Source organism: Manacus candei, unplaced genomic scaffold, assembly GCF_025592945.1.
Source record: "Manacus candei isolate 608988 ecotype Guabito, Panama unplaced genomic scaffold, ASM2559294v1 h1tg000052l, whole genome shotgun sequence".
NCBI lineage: Eukaryota > Metazoa > Chordata > Aves > Passeriformes > Pipridae > Manacus > Manacus candei.
Window position 1 is genome coordinate 4,533,133 of NW_026138100.1, and position 20,681 is coordinate 4,553,813.

Below are 20,681 nucleotides of genomic sequence, written 5' to 3' on the forward strand. Positions count from 1 at the left end.
ATCTCCCATACTCTCACTGAGACCTGGTTACTTAGACTTCATGTTTAACTGCTCTTGAGATAGACGTATTCATCTTCTTTGCAGGGTAAACCAGGTCTAAAGTTGGGGTGATGTGATGCTGAGATCTAGGGAGAAAATTGAAGTCTCGAAGTGAGAATGCAGCCAAAAAAGGTGGCCTAGGTGCCTGCTCCTGTGGGCGTAGCATCACACTTTCTCCTTCAAAACTCCACTCTTCTAAAATCCAAGAGAGCAAAAATTTCAGTAGAGGTTGCTATCAAATTTAATTTCTCTGATTTTCTGGAAGAACAATTATTTCCACCTGGAAAATATCCATGGCTACTAGATGTAGTAGTTTGGTTTTGTGCCAACATTATCCCTTCTTTTATTTTAACAATGGTTCACCCTTTTTTCTGTCTGTTCTGCACTATTATATAAAAGACAGTTTTAGTGTCTCTTGGGTGATATATCAGTAAGCTCAGCTCTTCATAACAGAAATACTCCATTTTTTTTACATCTTTAAGCTTTTGTAAGTTTGAATTCATCTTCCAGAACTATGCTAACCAAAATGATACAAACTGTTCCAGGTGAGATCTGATTAGGGCCTTATAGAACATCTTTAAAACAACTCCTCTGATCTTCTGGAAAACTTGAACTGAAATATATTCTAAAATTTCTTTTTTCCCTTTTCACAGCTATTCAAAAACCACATTATTGATTTCTGACTATCCTGCGTTAAAAAACTCTTACATCTCTTCATTATCTTTAGAGTGTGAACTTCCAAATTTATATCAGAAGTTTTTATTGCTACCTTATGTACTATAATCTTAAACTCCTTGAGCTACTTCTTGAACCTATTGGATTCATCCACTTTTTTTTCTGTTCAAGAAGCCAATCCTCTTTGGTATTTGCAAAGACCTTCAGCATCTGTCATCATACAGATGAAATTTACTGTTCTTATATTTTGTGCAATAGTCTTTTCATAAAGATATTAAATTAAAACTCATTCTTGATTAACTCCAGTAATAACATCCTACTAGCCCAGCAGTGCCTTTCAATATAAGCCTGTTGTCTGCATTCAATTAGTCACTTACCATTAAACTTCCTTTATTTATTCCTATCAGCTTCACTTGAATGATAAATTCCTTTTTGAAAATCTTTCAGATACATACTGCAATACAGATAGGTTACTTCAACCATATATTCCTAGGGAAAAAAATATCAATCATCTTTAAAAGAAGGTTCTCCTCTGAGCTGAAATTAAAGTTCACTTTGACCATTCCATCTGTAGCCTGATAAATTAGCTTCTCCTCTCTTGAAATGCTTAGAAAATAGTTGAAAAGAGTTCCAATATCACTTGCTTTACAAACTCCAAAAGTAAGGGTAACTACTGCTTGCACTTAGGTTAATATTTGAGATTTCTTGACATGAAGAAGATTACTGTTAGCTAGGTCTGCAGCTGTGCTTCTCTCTTATCTACTTAGTAGGAATTGTGTACGGAGTGAGTAGCAGATGGCCTTACTTCCTTCCTTCCTTACAGTGTGACAAATGGAGGAGCAGTCAGAAGAGAGACAGCTAAAGAGGCAAGCTCAAGGAGAAGAAATTACATTTTTCTCTGAAGTGGCATACAGTACTTCAGCTTTCCCTTCTCCTGCTAGACTAAATAGGAGTTCTAGTCCTTAAGAATAGTGAATCTTTTTTATTAACGATGTATATTTTTAACCATCTCTGCTTACCAAATCCATTAAACACTCTAAGCTGAGCCATTCCATTTTTCAGCCAATTATGTAGATTACAGAGGCAGTTGTACCTGCAATAAACACAGGCAGTACAGCACTCAGCCTTTTTATAACTCCCCCTCTAAAAATGTTTTTGTAATGTTTCATTATTTGCTTGTTTAATTGTTTCCATGAGCATTGTTCTTCAATACCCTACTTCACTGCAGAAAAAGTGCTTTGACATGAATTGGTTTAATTTTTGAAAGTTTATGTTCCTTGTTGAGTTCAGCCATGCAACGTAAACATACCATTCTTTCTTCTTTTTTTGGTAAAACACAAAGCAAAAAGTGCTGGATTGTGCTGCTACAGTCATAATCAAAAGAAAAATTACGTGCTAACTTTATCTGCCCCTTTTTTATTCCACTTTTTGGAAATTCACTTTTTGACACCCAGTGTTGCCCCAGAATAACTCTGAGGCAGTGAAGAAAATTGAGACTTCACTCTTTATCAAACAGCAGTTACCAACTGCAGAAATCTGGCCTTTTTTTCATTGAGATTAACAACATTTATACAATGATAGCCTTATAAATAGGTAGACTGTGCAATCAAATGCTTGGAAGGTAATTAAGCACTCCTTGTTCCCTTTGTTCCTACCTCAGTCCATTAACTTTCTGTCTTGGCATTCTCCGACAGTGGAAGTCCTGATCTAATTGAACTTTAATATGGAATGCTCTGATGCTGTTAAATGTGCCATATCCTTTCAATATGTTCTTTACAATACCTGATCTTACGTTATGTGATAAGCAGCTTTCCATCTGGGCTCCAATAGCATGGATTCAAACAACACAAGGTACGATATTTTGATCATCACTCCTTCCTGGGCTATTCAGTTCAAGTTAATAATTTAGCATACCTGAGTGTTTATCTCTTGGTCATCTGAACTTTACCAAATCTGTCTGGCTTTTTGGAAGTCTTCTCTGTGGGGTGCTACACATATATAAACAAGAAAAGAAGTAATTCTTTTCTGAGCATGTGGCAAGGGGATCCCTGCTAAACCTGGTATTGTTTTGAAGAGGATATTTTCATTTTTGAATGCTTCCTCACACAGATTCAAATTTAATTCTGGGAGATAGGATTAAAAGAAGAAGGGGAAGGCAAGGAAGCACTAAGGAACCATCACTCCCTACGTGCTTCACTGGGGATCTCCCACTCCACGTTATGAGCATTTTTATCTCTTAAACTCTAGGAAACCGTAGGTTTTCTGAGACCTTATAATCATATGAACCATGTGAACATTTTATAGCAACACATCTGAGGCAAAATTTGTGACATAATGTCTTAAATTAAGAGTTCTTGAAGCAAGTTACTTGAAGGTTCTGAGTTCTTCCACTTTTGACTAGTGCTAAAATACAGTACCTTTCCATGTACATTGAGACCATCAGATTTTATCTTTCATACTTGCTCTTTTCAGTCATTCACTTATCTCAAAACCTGTCATCTGTATATTAGAGCTCTTGACAGTTTCAGCCAAAAGAAAAATGTGAAATTTATGTCTTTATCCTTCATTAAAATAATAGATTGGATTTTTGTGCTTTATTTGAAGTGTCCCTTTGAAAATTATTTGAGTTAAATCTCTACTGCCTCATAGACATATGATAGACATGTGCCATTTCAAGTCAGATCCATTGACACAAGGGAGAAAATCACTTGGAAGCTGATGGTGTCAAATCAGTTGAGCAGATAGATTTTAACTGCTGATTCCGTGCAAGATTCAAAATACAATGTATTTTGTAAAGAATGAGTCCCCATTACCTGCATATTGGTGTATTAAATGACTGAAGATTGATGTAACTGAATCTCAATGCATTATACAATATACATACACAAATGTAGAAACTTCTGCAAACCAAATGGAACTGCCATTTTAAAAGACAAGGCTTCATTTTTAGACAGCATGTACTGAACACATATGACAGGTATGGCCCACTTCTATTTTTGCCTTCTCTATAGCACAGTGCTTTAAGTGGAGAGTCTTCCTCATAATTAATGAAGGGGCTATGGGGTCACAAAGCCCATTCTGTTGTGATCATTTCATGTTTTCCTACCCACTCTAGGAATATAGGGTCTCTTAAGAGTGTTAGAAAATGGCACGTGCTGTGAAAAATACCTCTGCAGTTGTCAATCAAAGTCTGTACAAATTTTGTAAACCAGCCTTCAGGGAAGGTTGAATGCTCAAGGACAACCTCTGCTGCAGTAATGTTTTAGTGTATTCACCTATCTTCTTTTCCCAGGTCCACAAGAGGTGGCTCAGGTTCCTCCCCTTCTGAGGCTGGGCCAGCGTGGTGGCGCCCATCCTTCTTCCTCAGAGTCCTCAGAGCTGCTCTGCCACTTCAGCTCCTCTTGCTGCTCCTGATCGGGCTGGCTTGCCTGGTGCCAATGACCGAGGAGGACTACAGCTGTGCTATGGCAAACAACTTTGCCCGCTCTTTCCACCCCATGCTAAAATACATGAATGGTCCTCCTCCATTATGAAGGAGACCTGTGAGACAGCGGGAGACTTGCTGGAGTGCTAGCTGGGAGGCAAGATGGTTTTAAAGGGTGACAGGATTCAGTGTGGCAGCTTTACCTGTCTGCTGTAGCAACCATTGTGCCCATATTTTTCTCTGCTGGCACTCAGCTAGTAACGCATCAGTGTATCAGTATCAAACTGCACAACGTATTACCTGAGTAGCATCATTTCAATACTCACATCCTGGGTACTAAGAAGGATGTGATCTGTGCAAGGGAAATGTCCTTCTGTGCAGAATTTGGGATCTTTTAGCCACTTTATATCCAGGTCATTGCCCTGTACTATGCATAGCCAAGGACTTGATACTGTAGATCCTTTCCTGTGTGCTGCCCATTAGCCAGTCTTTGTTAAATACCCTCTCAGTATCTACAGTATACAAAATAACCAATGCTAAAGAGATTTTAGAGCATTTGTAACATACAGTTTTAAAGAATCTTGTATGGCAATGTATTATTCCCTGTGATTTCTGTTTCAGGCATGGTGTTCTAACTTTTGCTTTGGATGCACAAGGTGTAAATCTGAGAAGCACTTTTTTAAGGTTTAAAAAAATGGATGTAATAAATAAGATCGTAAAAGTTTTTATGAGGAAAAATGTTGAATGTCAAGTTGAAAAACAAAGAACATATTTATGTATGTACAGTTTGCTAAGCCAAGTTTTGTTTGTATTGATTTCTTTGCATTTATTATAGATACCATAAAATATTTTGTCTACGTGCTTTTTAATGACAACTATGGAAACCTCTAAGTTTAGAATGAAATATGTATGGTATAAAAAAAATAGAAGACACACATATGCTGCACTTCTAAAGAGAATTAAAAAATGCTGTAACAAATTAATGGTATTAGGTATATGTTTGAACGAGAAAATCTGGAAAACTTGACACAGGTAGAATACATGTGAGAGTATGACATTAGAAGTTGTGCTGATATTGAAAGCTGTCCATGTTTTGAATTAATGATTCATCACTTCAGGTTTTTCTTTTTTTCAAACTGCTTCCTCCCCTGTGTTGTTTCTCTGTGTCTGTGTGTTTATGTACATGCTCGTGTGCAACCTTTGGCAATTGAGTGTACTGGAAACTTCATAATATTCTCCATAGCAGCTTAATACCAAGATAGATGTTTGTGTTTTACTAATAGTTAGTCTAGTGGAATATGACCAAAACATAAGCATAAATAGCAATAAAACAGACAAATTGAAGACTCATAAATTTTCCAGAAATACTGAAAAAAACTTGCAGTCTGCGCAGTGGCACTTTGCCCAGCTTATCAGTCAGAACTCTGCCAAAACGGGATTCTTTTCAATTATGAAAAAAAATATAGAACAGTGTTCTAAGTTGCTGCTCTTTAATAAGTTTGGGGTTTTTGAAGCCACAACACACAGTCTGAATTTTTCTTTTGACTTAAATATTTTTACTTAGAATATATTGGCCTGCATAACAGAAGTAAAAAAACCAGAAGAAACCAGAAGCACATTAGTTGTTTTTACATAGAATTAGTTTTCTGGGATGTCATTGTTTGAGTTGTTATGAGGACAGGGTGGTCAGAGGTAGAGTACCACAAGCTGAACTCCAGCATTTGGAAGAGCCAAAATAAAGCTTCCTTTTCAGATAAGCGTAACATTAACATTTTCATGAAAAAGATTTTTTATGTTCACAAAGTGTCTTCATTTTTCGAACCCAAGTCTGGATTGACACAAGTATGTGTTCTTTTCAAGGCTGAGTTTCCTTCATTGCTGTTCAGAAACTATTCTAGGCTAGATTAGTATCCATAATCACTGATTCTGAGTAGACAAAGATAAGGAACACATATTTGGGCTACAAGGATGGGCTGTTACTTGCAACAGGCCTGACATACTACATAAAACTGACCCCTCCTCTCTTTTCTGATACTGTTCTCTTTAGTGACGTAACTCAATGAGTGGTAATCGATGCATGTATGTGAATAATTCAATAGGTTGCTAGACCTGTTAGTCCAGGTCTGTGCATGTTTTAGACATCCTTTCATCAGCCAGTCCCTGGGTTTGGTGGTTAATTTTTTGTTGAAATGTATTTTTGTTTTCTTTTAAAAGAAAACACTGTAAAGAATAAAAATACTAATTTAGGGAGAAATAAGGATCTCAGCCTGACTTTGTCTCCCATTTTCCAGCCAACTATTGGTGTTCTCATGGAAGTAGATGTTATCTAAAGTGCGCTAGATAGCTATGAGTATAAACTTAGGGAATAAAAGTCTGTTGAAGGAACCAGGTAAAAAGTCACTGGTGAGGCCTGTATTAATTTCTTATACTGTGTAAAAACTGAGGGAGAGGCAGGGAGGTTTGAAAGGAGTTGGTTAGGAGGGAGAGGAAAGTACAAGGAAGAGTGGTCAATTTGAATGATGTTTGGATGATGTCTGTCTCTGTGCTAAGCCTGCAACCCAACATCTACCCTCTTTCTGAAACACATTACCTACTTGGGCTCTCCAAACATGAGGGGCTGATTTCTTGTAATGTGCCTTGGCTGCAAGGCATGAGGAAAGGCAGTACAAGAGCTGCCTAACTCTGGATCTGTGTTGAAGGCATGTGTTCAAGCACAGAGAAAGTAGACTCTGTGTCTTGGAGAGCTCTGGTCATTACTACATTGTATTTGTTCCTATTTTCTACTGTAAATAGATGCAGTAGCTTCTGTAGAGGTACAATCATCCCAGCAGCTTGACACACCTTGCAACTCTGAACCTTGCTTATTGGCCTGTAGTCACCTCCAGCTAGTGGGTGTTTAAAAGCATAATGGAAACTGATTGCTTGGTGACTCCATAATACTGATATTATGCAGTAATATCAAGCATTATCTCATTATGCTTCTATTGATAAGAATAAAAGACCACGAGGACAGTTTGCTCTGAACTTACTCCATCTGTTTGTGGAGCTTCATTTGTGGACCGTGCTTTACCAAATCTGAAGGCAGGCTGCAAAGTGATATTTAGAGACATCTGACAGTGGTACAAGTACAAATGATCTGAAGTTGGCAGAACTAGTATGTCCTTATTCGTCATAGCTGTGAGCATGATGATACCCATTACCTATACCCCACTCTGTTCCAGCAGTGATAATAGCTTCTTTCTGCTACAGATTGGTAGTTTCTTGCCACTGGTTTGCCACCTTTCCAGCTTTGCTGCAAATGCTGTGAACACTTGAAGTATCACGTTCTCCTTCCTTAGAACTTTTTCCTGCAGCTGGTTATTGAACAAGAACAAAGCCGCTGGGACTGTCTTATGAGCAATCATCCCTGGCCCTCGGTTTTGTGCTATTTGTGGTTGAGAAATCTGTTTACATCTGATAGTATCTCTCAACATGTTTATCATCATCATGTGCATCTGAGAGTGTGTGTGTGTGTGTGTGAATGTGTTCAAAGGCATAACAGAAACTGGTTGCTCACAGCCTTCAAACTACAGATGCTATCAAGATGTAGCAACTGTAGGAGGATTCTGGGAAATAAGAGCAGAGTCAAACAGAAGTGCAGATTCTTAAGCAAGAGAAGAGACCATTGATCTTCTCATTTTCCTGCACTTGTCATATTTTGTTTGGTGTTTAAAGCAATGGCTTATGGAAAAGAAAAGAGTAGAAAATGCCACAGTGAGGTTTCGTTTAAGCTGGATGGTCTGGTTATAAAATTTTTCAACTCTTGCAGCAGTCAAATGAACAATTCATCTAAAACAGTGTTTGCTTAAGTTCAGAAGTAAGGGAGGGGGTGGAGGGAGGACGTCATTTGTCTTCTGGCTTGTCTGTATTATAGGCACAGAATTCCCTACATAAGGGAACTAGTCTAAGTACTGGGTGTTTTTAACCTTGGCAGCATGTTGTGAAATGCACTACGGCCAGCTGAATTCTGTTGTTGTTGCACTCTTTGGCCATTATTAGACCTAGAGACATAGGTGTCAAACCTATATTTGGGAGAAGTTATGCTTGTTTTAAGAATATTAAGAACATTTGAATGTTCTAATAATACTCCTCAATAAATAAATAAATAGGAATGATTTAGAGAATTAATGTGTCTTCCCAGAAAGCCATAGATAAAAATCTGTGAAACAAGATAAAATGAAATTAATAACTCCTAGCTGAAGCACTGAAAATTTGTCATAGGCTAAGGACTACTAAATGATAGAAATCTGAATTATGTTAAATGATTGATCTAAAAGCAGATAGGAACTGAAAGCTGCAACATCTATTGTTTGGTGCTGCTTAATATATCATTCCAGAAATGAACTGGTCAAAACTGCTTTGTTCAGTAGGAATCTATTTAAAGACCTGAGACATGGCAAATGGATTTGACCACAGTGAGGTCTGAATAAAACACTGGCACATCTAATTTTTGGAAGAGAGAGGATGCTTTAGGAAAGTATTGTCCAGTTCTTGTATCAGAGGTGTTCTTGGTCAGGAGAGAGGTGCACCACAGAGCTCTTTTGGTCAGGGCTCATGCAGATGTGGAGGTAGTTTGCACAAAGGTTACTCATGTCAGGCTCTGCATTTTCAGGCATGTTGTAATTTCTGAGGGACTGTTATTATGAATGTTGTAATTGTGGTTTTTTCCATTCCATTGTTTTTAGAAAAGATGTTTTCAAAAAGCAACTGGAAGCTACCAGAGTACACTTTTTTATGTAAGTGTTCACAAGGCTGTCCAAGAAGTGGGACATTCATGTCTGTAGTATTCTCTTTATAAACAACTCAAACATTGTTTGTGAGATTCTCCTGACCATGGAGCTGTAGGTTAAAACATGGTTGCAATTTTGACTCCTTTGCTAAACTTGAAGCATTGTGCAGGCAGGTATGCAGACCATGGGGCATGGGAGAACATGCTTTCATACAAATACCTAAACTTTCAAGCCCTAATGTGACTCTCACTGCAAAATGGGCAACACCTGTTGCTTATCTCTGCAGTATAACATACTTGTTCACCTTTCCATGGATGACACAAGAGGTGAGTGAAAAATAAAAAGAAATCTGTCAAGAAGCAAATCTTTATGTCTTAGAGAGTAGCATTTAGTCTTTATGTGTAGAGGACCTAAATATCTTACAGTCCCAAATGCCTTGCAAAATCTGGCTAAAAAATGCCTGAAAGCACAGCCTTTCCTCAAAAGCACATTTTTCATCTGTTTAAAATGGTAACATTCTGAAGTTGTGCGCAAATGTGTAGGAATGGAAAACAGCGGGAGATAAATTTTACATCACCTGTACGCCTGCAGAAATGAAGACATTAGCAGAATGACACCTAAATCCTGCAGCACACAGATCTTAAATGGACGTGAAAGCTAGTTAGCCTTGCTCCTGCTGAGATAAGTGCCAAATGTTATTATTTTGATGGTCAATTTTCCTGAAGACTTCATGACCATTTTTCGCTTGAGTTTCTGTGTCTGCAGGATGCCACAGTGAATGGTAGTAATTGAAGCCTGGCTGGGCATAAGAAAAAGTATGTATGCAGTGCCCTTCCCTGGGCATTCTTTCTCTGTGAGCACACTGATGAGTGCTATTTTACATGTTTGGATTTTCCTCTTCTCTTTGCTGCGTGGGTGGTGGAGACAAGCAGTGTAATGCAGGAGAAAGAGATGTAAGAATTTTCCAGCATAAGAAACAGCTGCTTCATGGAGCTTTTAATGTTGCAGTATCTGGATGGAGAATATTTTTTTTTTAAATTCTGTCATTAAATTTTGAGGAGTAAGCATGGCCAAAAGGCTTTTAACAAGGGATGGTGCTCCGTGTACTGAGAACACCAAGTTGAAGCCTATGTCATTGCAACAGTTGAAGCTGTTGTCTTTGCATAACAAAAGAATTGTCTCAACAAACAAAAAAGCAGTCAAATATGTTCTTTGATGATGCCTTAACCATGTCATACTTTTCTAATTAGTTAATTAGAATAAAATATGCTGGAACAAGGCTGTCACCACTTACATGTCAGGAAGGAGAGAAAGGAGGAGTGCGGGGGAGCCCAATGTATACAGCTGTGTTTGTATACATGGGCTTCCTCATGGGAGTAGGCAGCTGTTCTGCAAGATGTTGTTTATGTAGTGAGGGAAACAAGAGTGATGAGCCCCATAAAGGTGAGCCAGGAGTTTTAGCTACAAGAGTTCTGCATTGAAATAGAAAGGCATGTCCTTGCCCTATCACTTTGCAAATTACTTCATCCAAAAGACATAAGAAATCAGGAATGAAGCTGGAGTCCCAGATGGCCCCTGACTATGGAAAAGTGCCCAGTTCCTGGCTGCAGAGGCCCTTCTGAGGGCCAGAGGTTCCAAAGGGCCAGAGGTTCCTTCTTTGGGTACATGAGCAAGGTGACATCTCACCCACTTTCTCCTATCACAGGAGACACATCATGGGAGGAAATGAAGAAAAGGGAAACAGACTCTTTTCAGTTGTGCCCACTGACAGGGCAAAAGGCAATGGGCACAAATTAAACCACATGAAATTCCATCTGAGCACAGCGAAAACATTTTTCAATGTGCAGATGGTCAAACACTGGAAAAGGCTGCCCAGAGACGTAGTAGAGTCTCCTTTTGTGGCTGTGGACATGGCCCTGCACAATTGTCTAGGTGACTCAGCTCTGAGCCAGGAATTGGAGTAGAGAGTCTCCAGTGGTGCATTCCCAGGTCACTGCACTGTGATACTTGTGCAGTCACACTGTGCTCCAGAAAGAGATGGGCAAAAGAATGCATAATCTCAGGTAATGTGCAATTCTTTGCTTATTCATTTGCTCATTCAAATTGTTACGATTTTTGCAGATGTAAATATGTTCAGACTTTTAGCTGTTTTGTTTTTAATTTAGGAGTGTCATGTTTTTGATTTTGCAGGAGTATTCTGCTATCTAGCTGCTTTTTGGGATTAAATCTGTGAGTTCAGTATCATGTAGCAGCTGTCATCCTAAGCCAGGTCTCCATGAACCGTAAGAGCTCATTTGGTCCTTTGGTTAAAAAAATGTGTAAAGCCATTAAATAGTGTCATACTTTGAATCAGAATTGAAAATGATTTTATTATTTTGAGTACATGTACATGTGCAATTAGTTCCTATTACTCTGACTCACCCATTGTGGCCAAAGAAGCAACTCTCGATCAAGCTTTTTGCCACAGAAGCATGTTGCAAAACAGTATTATGATTTGGAAGCATTGTTCAGTTCTACTCAGCACTTATAAATCCCAACAGTCCCTAACTTTCTTTTGAAGTCTGAGTCTCCAAAGTCTATTTGCTTTCATATTTGACAAGCTATAGGGTAAGGTTTCAGATGGACAAAGTATATTGCCTATCTTGTCTTCATCATTGAGATAATAGTTAAGAATTAAGGTAATAATCTTAATTTTTTTTTTCCTTTTAAGTGCAGTGAAACATCACATAAAAACCAAAGAGCTTTTACATATATATTTCCCATGTATAACCAGTATGGCACAGAAAATAGATGAAAAAAAAACACTATAGGAACTATATTCTCTCTATTTTACTGAATATATATATTATGAGCATTGAAATACCTACATATGCAAATGTTATAGATTAGTGCTTTGATATAATTTTGAGAGTATTTTACAGGATAGAGTTAAGTTCAATGTGTTTTTATGTCAATAAAAGTATCTGTTATTTCTTTTCACCCCATTCCTGACAGCTTAGTCAAAACATTTTTTTCCCCCTGAGGAGTAGGCTTCACTTGGGAAGGAAGTACTATTTACCTTGATATTACCAACTCATGGTAAGTGGCAGCCAACTACAGAAAGATATGTTTTCACGGTTTGTCTCTTCCACTATAATCTATTTCAAAAGCCAAAATAAGGAACATAAAATAGTAAGAACATTAAAACATATAAAGTACCAAGTACTTAGGTGGCTTCCCTGCTGTCATTAGGAATACTAGGCCTAGCATGTTGTCGACCCTATGTATGGCCACACTCTCTGATGCTTTTTGGGAAAAGTGAAGGAACTAATCGAGAAATAGTTTTCACTTTCACTCAGATGCACAGAAACAGACAAATTCTATTTCTGTAAAATCAGTGTACCATTTTGCTGCCTACTGGAAAACAATAAGCAAAGAAGCATATTTTTAAAACTATGAAAAAGATAACTAATGAAACAGTGTGTTCTGGTTAATTCTTTATTTTCAACATCAAATACACTGATAAAAATCTTGCACCAATAAGGTAGCTTACTGGATTTTTTTATTTGGACTTTTTTAGAACTTTTTTTAGGTGCAAAACAAAAAATACCTCACCAGAACAAAGACATCAATAATTTCATAGGCATCAGTGAAAGAACAGAATACTTCAACAAATACATTATGGCAGCTGAGCCTATTCCAAAGAACTTTCCATTGATAGACTACATAGTGCACACAAAAGCATTAGCTTTATAGTACATACAAGAAGGTGATACATAAAGTGGCTTGATAACGCAAGTCTTGTGACCAGCAGTCTATCCCTTCATTTTTCAATGGGCACTTTCTGAAGAAACAGACTTGTAGGCACACAGGATTACAGAGCATACTAATTTGCAATATGGCAGCATATTTTTTTATTTATTTTTTTGTTTGTTTCTTTAGGCACATTAGAATGCAAAAGAATTTTATCTTTTTTTAACACAGTGCAAAACCAAATACCCTTTATGGGCAACAATCACTTTGAAAACAACTTTCAGGACATAAGGCTATCTACATTTGAAGGATGAAAGGGAATTATGAGTAGAAAGGGTAGGACATTATTATTAGGGAAATATTAACTTAAAACTCTCAGTTCAAACTCTCATCAATTTGAGATCATGCTAATATTGCAGGTGACAGCAAGGACTGTTTTGTATTATGATACTGTCATTAACATCACGTTGTATTACATGTGTTGAATTTCTATCTGTAAAACCATATCACAGTTGTAGATAGCATTGAAAACAGCCATTTCTTTATTCAAAAATAAGAAATGTACTTCATGTAAGTTCAGCTGAGAATACCTTACATCCAAAATCCCAATAGTTGTAGGTTGAGTTGCACTCTAATTTTAAAGCAGGATATACACAAAGGAGGCTTGCTGTGTTCTTACCAAAGCCTGTGAAAAGACTAAAGCCCTAGTGAGGAAGAATTTTTACTTTTTTGGTAGCTTGTTTATTTTTAAACGTTTGGCACAGCTCTTAAGGAATCAGTTGGCATCAACTGAAATAGATGGATGCTCCAGTACAAACTCTGGCTTGGATGAAGGGGATGGTTTTGGTGTTTTTTGGTTGTTTGTTTTTTTTTTCAATTTGAGGTCTAGTGACTTTTTTGCAATACCCCTGGGAGCTCAGTTTAGATTATTTATTTAATTACATTTTTAAATTATTAAACCCCTCAGTGTACAGAAGGAGAAAAATCATCAAGTGATGTCACTGAAACATAATAGTAAATTTACCACAAACGCACACCAAGAAACTTTCATTAAACTATTTTACCCCAGTATAAATCTTACTGCCCCAACTGGGAGTTTTACCTGAGACAAAGTCTACGATATCAAGACATGGCTCGAACCACTATAAACCAGAGTGGCTTTCACATATTGGAAACTCAGACACCACGAAGTGCTACACATCTCCCTATCTCCTCTCCTGCCTCACAAGCTTTTTTTGTAATAATTCAGTAACATCCATGTTCTCAAGCAAGTTCATCTGGTCTATTTCTGTTTGGCTTTTGCTGGTATTACATTGCCTATGTTTCTAGAGGGTTTTTTGTTTTTTTTTTTTGGTTTTTGATGTTTTTTGTTTTTTTAAAAAAATCCATGTATAAACATTACAAAATAATTCTTTCATTAGCTGTCCAGAGGCATCACTATGAATGTTTTGGTAAAAGCATAATTAGCTGCCTTGAAAAGTTTTCTTTCAACTTTTTTTGTTTTTACATGCTATGTATTTTTATTTAATATCCAGCACCAGGTATTCAGGTAGTACTGGTTTGTCAGCTGCAAATATAAAGTATACATATGTATATATATGTATATATACACACACATAAAATAGCATCTTGTGAAATAACAATTACCAAATGTCAGGCACAATTGTTTGCATACACAAGAACATAATTCAGAACTATATATGAAAAAAGTTGCCATTTTTGTATCATAGACTTTCTTTAATCAATTGAATAGCTACATTCAGCTGTCTGATACGTAGACAATCATCTTTATAGATAACTCTGGGAAGGTTACTATATTCTTTAAGGTGCTCTTCAATTAAAATCTCATGAACAAGTTAATGACACGGATCCTGAAACTGCCCCAATGTAAATGAATGTATTACTGGGACTCATTCTTTCTAGGTTGCCCTTTGCCATTTTCACCACAAACACGGGCGGACTGGTTGAAGTTAAATTGCTTCCTTGCAAGGACCGAGCCTAGGAAAGCATTCATAGTTAGGACTGTGAGTGACTGATATTACTGTGTATGTTCCAAGACACATTATGACACCCTTCTGCCTGCTCCATACCACTTCAAATCATGTTTCTCCAGCTTCTCTGGGAAAATCTATAGACTGTAAAAGTGCTTGCCCTATGTAGGTATCATCAGAATCTGACCCTCTGTTGTGAATTGCTCTCCAGGAACTAACTCTTTTCCTCTAGGACAAATTTACACTTGAATCGATGTAGTGGACTGTTCTGGGATGTAGGAAGGGAGGTGTTCATTTAAACCAATTTGTCTTCCAGCTTATGAGCTTGATCTGTGTGTTCTGTTGTGGAGAACACCAAGTTTCACGTACAGTATTTAAAGAGCAGCTCTAACACACACTGGGCTACAAGTGAATGAAGACGGTGTAAGCACATAAATTTAACTACAGGGATTCCTGTGCTCCATTCAGATCTTAGCCTGCACTCATTTCAAGGCATTCATGGTTTTCCTAACACATTTGAGAAACAGCTACTAAATAAACCCAAAATGTCCATCTTTCATGGCATTTAGGACCCTTCCGAAAGCCCTTAGGTACCAAATTAACACACACACACACACACGCACTTTTACTGAATACATAAAAAGACAAAACTTTCAGCACTTTCAGGAAAAAAAGACACTATGCATCAATAAAAGGCCTATTAACTTACAGTGACTGTATCACATATTTAGGCTTGTACAGTTTTTGAGGAATCTTCTCAAATATAGGTAGCATCTAGCTTTAGACTTCTAAACTGTGCATATCCTCAGATATGTACATGAAACTATTATAGACATCATTATGTACATTCATTAAAGAATTCTTGACTTGGAGCACAAACTCATCCTATGCCTTGCTGCCTTCACAATTGCTATGTAACTTGATCTCACTGCACAAAGACTCTGCTTGTGTGACAGGGAGCATAATCAGATATAGGCACTCCTGAACAGCATTCGTTGCACTATTTCCTATATTTAGTTACTACAGGATATTCCAATCAACATAATCTAATATAAAGATTTCAACTATAGCAGTAAAAGAAGCATCCATGAACCCTTTCTCTAGCATTGTGTCCAGCTGCTGTGGAGCAGCCTACACACATGCTATGAAACATCCTCACTGGCAGGGTGGTTGCTTCCAACCAGCTATTGGAATAGTCTCTAGTCTGTGCTAACTCCCAAACTGCACCTGTCAACCACAAGTGCAGACAGCACAGGCAAAGTATATCACCAGACTAGTAAAATATCCCTGGCATATGTAATAATCACATTCCAGTACCCAGCAACGTTCCCTGACATGTTTAATTTTCTAACATAGAGGCAATCAAACAACAGCACCAACTCCTAGTTTGGATAGCACATCACATATATTTCTTCGGTCTCTCTCCTTTATGTCTTGTTGAAACTCTTGATGTGAGTGGACATTTTATATATTTACAGTTTGTCTGAGGAATCAAACTAATCCTTAGGAATATGTTTGTGAGTTACAGACATGCATGGAGAAAGACAGATTTATCTTCCTGGACATGCAGTCCCAGAGACTTCACCATGTCTGAGGCTCATTGCCCAGTTCTGGTGTTGCAGGTGAGCTGGCTCTTAACAGTGCTTTCAAAGCATGCCACAACGAGAGCCAAAGACATCCTCACCCCTTGCTTTGTAGCACAGCAAAGCACAGGACAGGGGGATATTTTTTTATAAATAGTACTGGATCCTGTAGGTGTGTGAAGACCTTCTTTTAAAGACCTGATGATTTTTGTAATCATCTCATCTGATTCAAGAGCGATTATCTATGTTATCACTGTTTGCCACACTGCCCTGGACTTACACTGTTGAGCAACAGAACAATTTAGCTTTCTAGGATCAGACAAGATAGGATGCATGCAATGCAATTCGTCTAGAGGATATGGTAAGGGTACCTAAAAGTTTGGTCAGAATGAGCTTGAGATGGAGTTGTCTGCTGATGTAAGCCAGCAAGGTAAAGCATTATTCTCAGACAGGGGTTCCTTTCTACTATAGGAAGAAAAGAGGCAGGAATCTAACTACCAAGGCAGTCCCTAGCAGTGCAGTTTCACTACAGAACACTAAGATGCCAGACAACTTTCTATTTACACCCCCCAAAATCTCATCCAGAATCTCTACAAAATTGCTTAAAAGTTTCAAGCAAGTAAAGGATTAAACGAGCTCAGGATTTTGGGTGGATATCAACAAAGGCTACCACTCATGAAAATTCCAATATGCATGAGTGGTATCCCCTATCAATTTAAAGTAAAATTAATGTACGGTTTAGATTAGGACTTATCAAACTTACGTGCAAAATTAAATAAAAACACTGCAAATTTTAAATCAAGTTAGCCTGACAATCCTTGCTAGCTGTCCACAGCAACGAAATGTCTTCCATTTAGGATAAGCAATCAGTTTAGGTAACCGCTTGACAAACACTCAAATGAAAAATACAGGTGCTGCTGTCACTGGAGTGTTTTCAAAGGTGGCACTATAGACAAAATGAAGCATGAGCTAGGTAGAATGCTGCTGTGTTTCTCATACCATTATATATTCTGACTTCTGCTTATATTGTATTCTGCATATTCTCCTCTTCTTTGCTGTTTACGTAAAAAGACTGCAAGGAATGAGATGAAGCTGATGCAGTTGTCAGCTGGCTCTGGTTCTCCTCTTCCACTGGTGCAGCACTCCTGGCTGTTGGGGCATGCAGTCGGTGAGCGTCCAGCATCTCCAGCAAGAGATCATAGAGTGGAACTACATTCTTACACTTCATATTGTACAGGTGCTCCATTCCTTTGTTGCTGTAATCAAAAAACAGTTACTTTCCAAATATGCTACGGGGGGGGGGGGGGGGGGATAAAACAAAAAAGCTACCAGCTAATAATATTTGTTAGTTTATATAAATTCTATCTTGTACAAAACAACTAACTTAACAGTGCATTTGCTGTACACGCCTGCTACAGTAAAGCAGAAGGCAACAGCTTCAAAGAACATTGCAGACTGCAAATGGTCAAGTTGCCTTCCAAAGATGTCTCTTTTGCTCTTCTTTGCCTAAAAGGTAGCCCAGGGCACATGGACTTATAACTTAGCCACTGTGACTAAGTGAATGGGATGAATCTCGCCGTTCCAATAAAAAAATAATGTTTTCTTTCCTAGAAAATAAGCTCTGTCAATTTAATAGCAAAAGCTCACTTGCAATAGTATCCATTCACAAAACTATGTAACAACAATTAACTTTACTGAGCATCTGGAATTTCCTTAATTGTACAAATTCTTCTTAGAGGGGGAAAAAAAAAGAAGGAAGATTAACACAAGGACAAAGAAACTCTACAAAATGACGCAAATGAAAAAAACACAAGCACACACCCCCTGACTTTTTCCTGAAGAGCTGAATATCAGTCCAGGAAGTAAAATCTTCATGTTTCAGCTTTAGTAGCTATGATGTGATGCTTACTCTGATTTAAATTTTATTAGCTGAAATAATGAAAACTAAAATCTATGTAACAGCATCTTTTGTGCCTTCATAATAATAAAATATATACCACATCTTTGTATAGACTTGTCATACCACTGAGCAGCTACCTTAAGAGGTAATTACATTTGGGATAATAATTGCTGCAACTATTAAATTTCTCAGACAGCTCTCCTCTGATTAGCAAAAGACATGGTCCTCTAGATTGAAATTCAGTAGTTCTGCTTTTATCCTCATCCATACAGTGAACATAATGACCCTAATCTCTTTTCTATAGTGATTTGCAATCAAGGAACTTGTGAAAATTGTCTACATTTTCACAAAAGTAGCAGTTTTATTAAATCTTAGACTAAAGTTTGCAGAGCTAGGCTACTGCTGCATTAGTATTCTACTTGGTACTTTTCAAACATCTGTGTTCAGGTCTGTTAGAACAGGTCCAGATCCAAGGGCTGAAGCACTTCTCCCATGAAGACAGACTGAAAAAATTGAGGTTGTTCAGCTTGAAAAAGAGAACGCTCTGAGGAGACCTTATAGCACCTTCCAGAACCTAATGGCCTACAAGAGAACTGGAGAGGCACTTCTTACGAGAGCATGTAGTGACAGTACAAGGGGGAATGGCTTTAAACTTGAAAGAGGGCAGGTTTAGATTAGATGTTAGGAAGAAATTCTTTACGGAGGATGGTGAGGCACTGGAACAGGTTGCCCAGAGAAGTTGTGGATTCCCCAACCTGGCAGTGTTCAAGGCCAGGTTGGATGGGGCTCTGAGCAACCCCAGGGGAGTTGGAACTAGATGATCTTTAAGGTCCCTTCCAACCCAGAACCATTTTATGATTCTATAATTCTAAAAACAGATACTGCTTTCAGCACTGTCAAAATAAGAAGCAGAGGAAGAGACTTGAAGAAACAAATGGGAAAAATATTTACTCCTTTCACACTATACTCCAACAAAGAGTTTTGCACACATGTTCTGTACAACTGTATGGAAAGCTGGTTTTTTTTTGCACTCCCACCTGTGAAGGAAAAGTATGCATGTTGCATTTGTGACACCTCCCTTGCCTGGGCTTGGCACAGAGGAGTGTGACTTGGTGCTCACCTCATGTGTCTGATGTGAGAGAGGATGAGGAGAAGCTGAGCCAGTCGTCTGTGTTGCTGCTGCAGAGAAAGACCTGACTTAGCCATTAAGTGAATCAGAGTGTCTGTGATTTTGTCCAGGACGCGGTGAATATAGTCTTTTTCTTCTAGAGATTTCAAGGTGCTGGAAAGAAAAGTGTACACACCTGGAGTAGGAAGGAGAAAGAAAACAAACAAACCACAGACAAAAATTACTTTGATGGAGTCAGACTTGCCCAAGGCACACCTCATGGCTTGTCTCTTAAGCTGTGTTAAACCATGGGAGCTGGCTGTGTGCCAGCTTTCCTGCTTGCCAGCCAGGTCACTGGTTTGAATGACTCTGGAGCATGGATTTAATCACTGTGGGCAAAGTAGGAGGAGGAATATGATGCCTCTTCCCTGCCTGGATCCATCCAAGGTCTGGACCAAGTGGTGGATGACACCTGCAGTTAGACCTAACCTTGGCTATGCTCTTCTCTCAGTCACTTGGCTCTGAAACTTTGAGGAAATGCTGTTCCCCTTGAGAATTCTGCAATACTTACCAACAAACGCAAGCCTTCAGCAGTTTTTGCCATTTTCTATGTTGTTTAACATTTGATTTTTAGTGATTTGCTAGTCAATCTAGGACTAAATAATTACCACATTACCACAAAACATGTAAACAAATTCAGAGTTTATTTAGGCATGCTCACCTCAAAAAAATCCTCCCAGTCAAGCAAGAGCCTTGAAAGGTGTGTTCCTTTACCTGCAACCTGACTCTCCTTTAAAAACCATGTCAAATTAACCTGTGCAAATTTAGCTGTTTTGAATTGCTTACTTCTGGAAGTGAGCAGCCTCAAGGTTTGGACCAGATGGAAATTTTCCTAGAGGACAAAACACCTTGAAACTCCCCTTCCAACAGCTCCTAAATCTCCTATAAAACACTCTAATCCCATCATAAGAGATTTTGCCAGTAGTAATTCTTGGGTTCATGAGGCACATCCGCTTTCTAAATGGGAAACTGTAAACTATTTTGGGGTGTTTTATCTTGATTTTTTTCTGGACAATATCACACAGCCAATGTGAATCAGGTCACAACAACACTGTACTGCCAAAAGGCAGATGTTGCATTCAGCATCAGTTTTAAATCTTTTGGACTGAGCCAATAACTCTAAACAGGTCATATTACCATAATCCAGTCCTGAGGCACCAGGATGTATGCACAGTAATACAATAAAACTGGCTTCATCATATTGTGTTCATTGTTCTGTGTCTATAACAAAATTGACAAATCCTGTGCTTTGGCCCCTCTGTATCAGCTCACAGAGCTAAGAAGAAATCTGAATTTTGTCCTTGGAAAAAAATGGTTTCTGGAATTACGTTTCATTTTGCTTTTCTTTAAAACTTCATAGATAATGCAATATGCAATGCAGTTAGCAATACTAATAAAAA

At 38.1% G+C, this 20,681-nt stretch overlaps 2 protein-coding genes across 18 annotated transcripts in view; one reads left to right on the top strand and one right to left on the bottom strand.

Moving 5' to 3' along the window:
- The window catches only part of SYNE1 (spectrin repeat containing nuclear envelope protein 1), a 300,346-nt gene extending 295,225 nt beyond the window's left edge, over positions 1-5,121 (top strand). For all 17 annotated transcript variants that reach the window (XM_051801628.1, XM_051801638.1, XM_051801639.1 and 14 more), the window contains one exon: positions 4,007-5,121. In XM_051801628.1, the coding sequence (XP_051657588.1) occupies positions 4,007-4,247 (241 nt within the window). In that variant the 3' untranslated portion in view covers positions 4,248-5,121. The remainder of the gene's footprint in view (positions 1-4,006) is intronic.
- An 11,244-nt stretch (positions 5,122-16,365) lies between these two features.
- ESR1 (estrogen receptor 1) overlaps positions 16,366-20,681 on the bottom strand; it is a 153,992-nt gene continuing 149,676 nt past the window's right edge. The window contains 3 exon segments of the mRNA XM_051801657.1: positions 16,366-17,255; positions 17,258-17,469; positions 19,234-19,417. Of these exon segments, the coding sequence (XP_051657617.1) occupies positions 17,215-17,255; positions 17,258-17,469; positions 19,234-19,417 (437 nt within the window). The 3' untranslated portion in view covers positions 16,366-17,214.